At 40.4% G+C, this 7,755-nt stretch overlaps 1 protein-coding gene across 1 annotated transcript in view; it reads right to left on the bottom strand.

Annotated features, from left to right (window-relative positions):
- Positions 1-7,297, bottom strand: part of LOC101847177 (chitotriosidase-1) — an 84,116-nt gene extending 76,819 nt beyond the window's left edge. Inside the window, exons 1-2 of the mRNA XM_035968226.1 lie at positions 7,243-7,297; positions 3,389-3,563 (exon numbers count right to left, since the gene is read on the bottom strand). Of these exons, the coding sequence (XP_035824119.1) occupies positions 3,389-3,563; positions 7,243-7,297 (230 nt within the window). The remainder of the gene's footprint in view (positions 1-3,388; positions 3,564-7,242) is intronic.
- Between the last annotated feature and the right edge of the window lie 458 nt (positions 7,298-7,755).

The following is a 7,755-nucleotide window of genomic DNA, read 5'->3' as shown; positions in this document are numbered from 1 at the left end:
ATAATAATAATAATAATAAGGCGCTCGTCTGTAAGTACCGTAACAAGTTCGGTGTTCAAATACTTTAATCTCACCAACAAAAAAAACCCAACTACATGGGAATTTGTTGCGAGTGGGACACATCTAGCTGGAAAGTATTTAATTAAAGTGCTTTGAGTTTAGAATGGTGTTCCTATGTTACGGGTGTAAAGCAGCCAGAACGTTTTTTCCTAGATCTAATTGTTGACTTTAAAAAACTCGGTTGGGAAAACGGTATTCTGTCTGATCAAAATCTACGCCTACAAAAGCTGCACAGGCGCCATAAAGATGAACTTTAGGGACTTGATGTGCTTCAGGACAAGGGTTGTTCTTTTCAGCAGATGTCGCTTTTTCTGAGGAGTACTGCTTCTGTTTCTCGTTCTGCTGTTGTGGTTACTGCTGTTTTTACCGATATTTTCGCGATACTTTTCGAGACTAAAAGTTTTTGGGTTTTTTGTTTTTTTTAGGGGGGGGGGTTGTTTAATAAAAGACGGCAACATGTTGGCACTTGCAAATAAATACGAGTAGTGTAAGAGAAGTGAGGACTGATGTCTTAGGACAAAAGTGGAATCAAACTCATAAAATAAATTATGTTCAACCCCAGGTGAATCAGTTTTCCGTGATGAAGGGAAAAAGGGGGTGAGGTACGTTTTAAACACTTTTCCTATATCAATTTTGGATGCGATAGGCCAGGGTAATAAATTTCCAGGGACCAATAAACGTTCCACACTGAAGAGGTTGCAATTATCCGGAAATTGAACCCAGATACTCCAGATGCTGAGACAGATACATAACCCTCTACGCCACGTTGATTTATGTATGCTGTCTTCGATTGCAAAAGCGTTTGTTTCTTTTGGACGTCGTTTTACTGGCCCCACCTGTCATTTTCGACTGTCAACTGGTTCCGAGAATCTCATTTTTTCTTGGATGTCTCCGGACAGACAGTCAGGTTCAAATAACTCAGAATGACATTGACGGGGCTTTAATTAGAATTGTTCGAATTGTGACATTTATTTGTAAAGGTGGTGTTATCCCCAGCAAGAACAGGCTTGAGTAAAAGAGTCACCAGTGACTAAAAGCCAACTGAAAACGTCAAATCGAAAAATGACAAATTAACAGATGTTAAGCCTTACATCGAGTCAAACTATGTTATGTAGCCCACTGATTTTAATGGTTAGTTTGAAACTAATTGTTATTACCTTTAACTAACTGTGCTGGCTGGAAAGCTAGGTTGGGATAATGTAAGGCAACATTTTTGTTACTTCTAGATCCTTTTGTTCTTATTCTTGAGTCTGCGATTACGTTTGTCCGCTAAAACCTGTTATTATTGTGGTGTTAATGTGTCTGATAGGTCAGCATTTCCGAGGTTGTGTCAGGGAAGACTTGACGTGTTGTTTGGTAACAAACTAATAGTCTATATTTTCTTCGCATTGATTCTTATCTGACCCTCACAGTGTGTCCTTTGTTTAGACTCCAAGACGTGCGTGAACGGGAAACTATCAGAGCCGCTCACTGTAAGTGCCACGCCCTTTTTGACGAAATCGATAGCATTATATTGCCGATTCCATCAAATAGTCACGGTCCCCTTGACAAATTTGATCTGTACTATCATCATCATCATCATCAGCAGCAGCAGCAGCAGCAGCAGCAGCAGCAGCATCATCATTATCATCATCATCATCATCATCATCATCATCATCATCATCATCACCATTATCATCATCATCACCAGGATACCGCAAAGGTGGTGCAGCAGCAGTGATGATAATGAATGATGAACCACCTCAAACAGAAATCATTAAACCTAAAGGTGCATTCCTTACATTATCATATGATGAGGAATGCCAGGCAATGATGTCTGCTGCAGAATGGATTGCTGAGAATTGCCACAGTAGAACCAATGTGCTGATCTTGAGGCAACAGCTCAGACATAAAAGGTTTTGCGCGCAAGTTCAGTGAAGCCACAGCCACAATAAAAATCCAGTGGATTCCGAGCCATGTTTATATCGAAAAAAAAAGAGGCAGCAGACCAAGCTGCTAATAAAGCCAGAGAGATTGAAGGACACCGACGACCAAAAACAAACAGATGAGTCTTTCCAATAATAAAGAGGGAAATCCGAGACCCACCATGCAGAGCTAGGTACCAGCGCCTGGAAGATGTGTATTCTGGGTACTCCAATAAGCATAAACAAAGTACCACAGGTCGCTAAGACCAGGTTGAGCTAGCCAGTCGGACCATCATTGGAGCTTGAGATGGTATAAGAACTTTGTAAATGAAGAGCTCAGCCCACGTTGCCGAAGATGCGGCCATGAAAGGGAGGAGGTCAAACATATGTTTGAATGTCCAGGAACAATGGCAATTCGAATGGAGTTATTTGGACGAGTGGAGATACCTCAAAGTACATTGACAATGGAGCCGAAAAAAAGAACCTCGATCTCGCTCGAAGATTTCTTTAAGGAGTCCACCAGGCCAATTAAGGAAACAAAAAAAAATCATCATCATCATCATCATCATCATCATCATAATCATCATCATCAACTAAAAGCTTCCGTTCGGTAAGTGCATTCTGATCACACTTCGCAAGATTGATCAACATTCACGCAGTTGTCTCAGGGATGAAATGTGTTGTTTGGTGGCAAACTAGTTTTTAACTTCTTTTCATTAATTCATATTCAGCCTGACTGGATCCGCAGACCTCTGGTGCTTTCGAGAACAACTTTTTGATCCAATTCGGTCATACAGACTTGGTTAATCGAATGTTGTTATTTCAAGTTTACGTTCAATTTTCTTCAGTATTACCGCTTATTCTCCTTGTTCGCTTTCGGCCTTCGCATGAGTTTGAGTTCGGTTTGCGTACTCTTCAATAAAAAAAAAACTCATTCACATACCTGTCTGGCTGAGCACTGCATTTGAAAAGACAACATGCGTAACATTGTGTAAATGGTTTATTACTAAAATGGTACTTTTCCTTCTCCCACACATTAAATTAAGACAGTTTTAATCACTGAATGTTTAGCAACAAAGTGAGAGATAGATAGACAGATGGGTAGATAGATAGATAGATAGATAGATAGGTAGATAGATAGATAGAGAGAACAGAAGAAGAAGAGGGGGTGTGAGAGGGAGGTAGAGAGGGAGCGAGGGAAAGAGGAAGACAGACAGACAGACAGTCAGACAGACAGACAGAGAGAGAGAGAGAGAGAGAGAGAGAGAGAGAGAGTATACTAATATGACTAACTTGTCAACCCATGAACCTGACCTTGTAAACCTGTTCGCGAGAAATCAATAAAGGTAGGAAGGCCAATGTCGAATTTTACCCCTTGTTAGGAATGAGAGTAAAGTCGTGACTCGAAACCAAAATCTGCTTACATCTCAATGTCGTTGAACTCTGTAGGCGTGATGTTGGTCGCCCGGATGTCAGCGTAGGCGAAAATCAGGTGAGTGCACAGCTGTGGAGGGATGCGTCCAGGAAGAAAACGGCTTGACGATGGCAGAAACTGGGACCAGTTGGTGTAGTAACATGCTCTCATGTAGCCGAAGCTCTCTGTGGGGGATCCATAGAAATCAGTCAATCTATGAATCATTGGCTTATTAACATATCAGTGAAATAATCAGTCAATCTAGCAATCAATCAATCAATCAATCAATCAATCAATCAATCAATCAATCAATCAAACAATCATAACATCATCAAGGCAACAAATCAATCACATAACTGAAAATTCGAAGCGATTAATACTTTCGTCACGGGTAAAAAATCTGACAAAAAACAAAGTTGTTGGTTAACTGTTACTCTATTATAAATTATACGTTTGCTTTGTACATCACGTATTGATGTCTTTCCAGTTGCTAACCCCTTGTCATCTGAGAATATATCTAGCTACTGCACACTTCCATTGCAGATGATATTAATGTGGTGCTTAGTTCAAGAGCCTTTGAGTGGGACTGTGAACTTATATAACGCGTGATCAAAAAGTTAATCATCATCATCAAGTGCAAGATCTGCTGCAAACATCGGCGATCATGGCTCTCCATTCCTTCCTTTGCTCGGGTGCTTATAACAAAGCCACGTTACCCTAATTGCTCCCTGTTCCCCGACTGTCTAGGTTTTCTAAGTAGTTGTTCTGGGCCTACCCTGCCTCGTTTGCTTTCAATTTTGCCAGTGAGAGCAAGATGTTCAAGACCTCTTTGTCTATTCAGATGTCCCAAAAGAAACTGCATAATTTGTCTTTTCCTGATAATTTTTATTTATTGAAGTGAGCGTCCCCGGTGGGCTTCATTAAGTACTCCTTCATTTGATTTCTATTCCTTCCAAGATATTTTCAGCAGCTTCCTGCATAAGAAACCAATTTCTTCTGCCTCTATTTTAATACGGACAGAAAATACAGACACAGCCAGTGGGAGGCTCAGCAAGTGTGGCGACAGGACATTCTACTCCTGAATCCTCAACTGGAACAGCTTGTGCGGTCTCGACTCACAAGGAGCTCACCTCCATAACCCAAGAAAAACTATTCATGATCTCGAAACACATTTTTTCATCAATCCATAGCGGTTGGGTCTTGTACCGTGTATGTATTATATACCCACAGGATGTTTTTTATCTGACCATGAAGGAATAAGGGTAGAAAGCTGAAATTTGGTACTGACCTTAATCTTTTTCTATGTAATTGCCTCCCACAGTTATACAAATTTGTCATCAGTGTATGGCCTTGAAAAGACCTTGAGAATAGAAGACCCTCTAGGAAACCAGCCCTCTACTGCTTCTTTGATTTGAACATCATTTTCAAAATGCCTTCTTTTTAAATCTTTTTATCAGTTTGGGGAATAAAAAGAAGTCAGACGAGGCTAAATTTGGAGAATAGGGTGGACGTTGCATAATTTCATAGCCACTTTTTTGTGCAGTTTCTGCAGCTTTTCTTGACTTTTGTGCTGGTGCGTTGTCATGAAGCAGCAAAATGACTTTTCGGATCTTTCTTCTCCTTTTTCTTAAATAAACCTTCGTAATTTTTTAGCTGGTTAGAATAGTGGTCTCCGGTGACTGTATGTCCATTTTCAAGATAGTCTGTCATAATCACGCCTTCTTGATCCCCAAACACTGATAGCGTCACTTTTTCACTTAATGGGTGCACCTTTGTCTTCTTTGGTGTTGGAGAAGAGGGTGATTTCCACTGCACTGATGCAGATTTTGACTCAGGATCGTAGTGGTGGACCCATGTCTCATCCCTGGTTACAAGTCTTCTAAAAATATAGCTTTATCCTTTTCATACAGACCAAGCAATTCTCGACAACAATCCATACATTGCACTTTTTTAGGAGGAGCCAACAAACTTGGGCCCCATCTATAGAAACCTTGGTCATTTTCAAATGTTAATTTAGGATTCGTTCAACTGATCCAAGGCTAAGCCTAGTTTTTTTGCTCAAACGTTCGATTGTCACCCGCCTACACAAGTTTCTTGATTTTCAAGTCATTCTCTTCTATTGTTGCTGTCACTGGGCGACAATCACGGAGGTCATCTTCCATGTCCATGAAGCCGCATTTGATCGTTTTTTACACCTAAAATGTACCACAGCATAGGATGGGCAATCATTTCCATATACCGCACACATTTCCGTAAAAATATTATGTTGTTACTTGCCTTGGAAGAACAAAACTTCCTTACTGCCCTGTGCTCAATTTTTTTTCCATTTTATGTTGAAACTGGAGAACAACATATCCCCTTTCACTTACAGTGCTCTGGTGCTAAAACCAGTAAATATGAAATTCCACAAAATTTACATGCATTATAGGAAGATGACTGTTGTCTTTCACCCCAAAATTTCAGCTCTCTACCTGTATTCCTTCATGGTCAGGTAAAAAAAATTGTATGCCTCTCGTAATCACAAAATCCTTAATGGGTTGTTCTCACAAGATGATGGTTCACGTTTTCATGAGACTTCGAGAAAAACAAGAAAAGATATAGGGTTAACGTCCTCTTCAACACAATTATGTTATGTAAGAGGTGGGGTCTCCGAGTTTAACCTCCATTTTCGAAAGGACCTATCCAGTTGGGAAATTCGTGTAAAATGCCTTTCCTCAGGATATGACGTCGGAACAAGCAAGTATCCCGGAATCTCACGATTAGGGGTCCAGTAGCCTAACCACTAAGCTACCGACGCCACAATAGGACTAGTAAATTACCAACAACGATGGTGGCAAATTCACAAGATTTATACATTTTTTTCAGGTCTCTCTGTCACGAAAGTAATATTGGTGTTGAGATGCAAACACAAATACTGAGACGAACTATGGGCTTGCTGATCTATTTGAGGATGTATAAATTACCGCATTGCAAAAAGCTATAAAAGTGCTTCCAGGAACACACATTTGTTCTCCAGCTAGTTAGTCGGTTTTTGTTGTTGTTGTTTTGTTGTTGTTATTTTTTTTTCATTTCTCAACGCTTTTGAGTATGTTGAAAAAAATGGGCAAGCACAAAAGCAGATGCAGTTGCTTGAAATCGTCTCGTTTTTCTTTCACACAGAGTCTGTTATATAATGCTACTGGTATAAAGGTCTTTATTGTATAATCTGTATACGATGGAGTGTGTGTATAGGGGGGGGGGGAATTGATGTTGCGAAATGGAATCAAACCGAGAAGGTAAATTACTGGTAATTCTAGTCTGAAGAACAGTCTTAAAGAGAAGTGCTTGCATCATTGGCGGCCTAATTTATTAATGCCCCAAGGTCACTAGCAGGAAAAAGGAAGAAAATGAAGACTATAGATTTTGCTGACCCAGACATTGATATAAACTATTACTGGGCCTTGCCAGTTTTCTAATGAGTGTGAATGTTGCGAGAGAGAGAGAGAGAGAGAGAGAGAGAGAGAGAGAGAGAGAGAGAGAGAGAGAGAGAGAGAGAGAGAGAGAGAGAAGGGGGGGAGAGGGGGGATGGAAGGCAAAGAGAGGGGAGATAGACAGACAGACAGACAGACAGACAGACTGACAGATCATTCCAAAATCAGACTCCGAACATATCCTTCGATCTAAGGCCATGCTTCAAGTCCAAAGATTCCACCTGTTATTGCTGATAAGACAGTTCAGCTCTGTGCCCTACATTCTTTACTGCAGTCTCGCTGTCGTATTGTATTGAGGGAGAGAGAAGTTCAAAAGGAAGCTACAGATATCGACTAATGAACTTCTGTAACCCATCAAAACTCCCCTATATAATTATTGTGTGCTCCTACTCACCTTTGACGGTTAAAGCTCCAAGCAATAGGAGAACGAATTGCTGGGTGATATCCATTATCTGGGTCTGGGTTAAAGAGAGAAAAGAGCAACAACATGTAGAAGTCATAGAGAAAAAAATAGTAGTGGTCTCCGGTGAAAGAATAAAAGCAGTGATTAGAGCCCTTACTTTGTAGTTTTTCTAGATCCACAATGTCGCCTGGTTGATTATAAGAGGCCATTTTCCAGAGGCAGTTTTTGATGAAATTACTTTTCGACTTTCAATAATGGATTATCATTTGTTATTGGAAACATAAAATAGTTAAGGTTCCCACTGGACTGAGGAAAAATGCAAACGTCACCAAACATTTCTTTGATACTCTAATTTCTTTCTGTCGGGCAAAATCCGAGATTAAGTTGGCAGCCCACACTGAAAATGCATGTTGATTTTCATGAAATTTGGACTGGATGAAATACATACTTTGAGACTGTCATTAAAACACTGGGTTTGCTCCGCCTCCCCCCCCCCCCCCCCCC

This window comes from Aplysia californica, unplaced genomic scaffold (assembly GCF_000002075.1).
Source record: "Aplysia californica isolate F4 #8 unplaced genomic scaffold, AplCal3.0 scaffold00047, whole genome shotgun sequence".
In the NCBI taxonomy this organism is placed as follows: Eukaryota; Metazoa; Mollusca; class Gastropoda; order Aplysiida; family Aplysiidae; genus Aplysia; species Aplysia californica.
The sequence above is the reverse complement of the archived record's forward strand: the minus strand, read 5'-3'. Positions and strand labels throughout refer to the sequence as shown.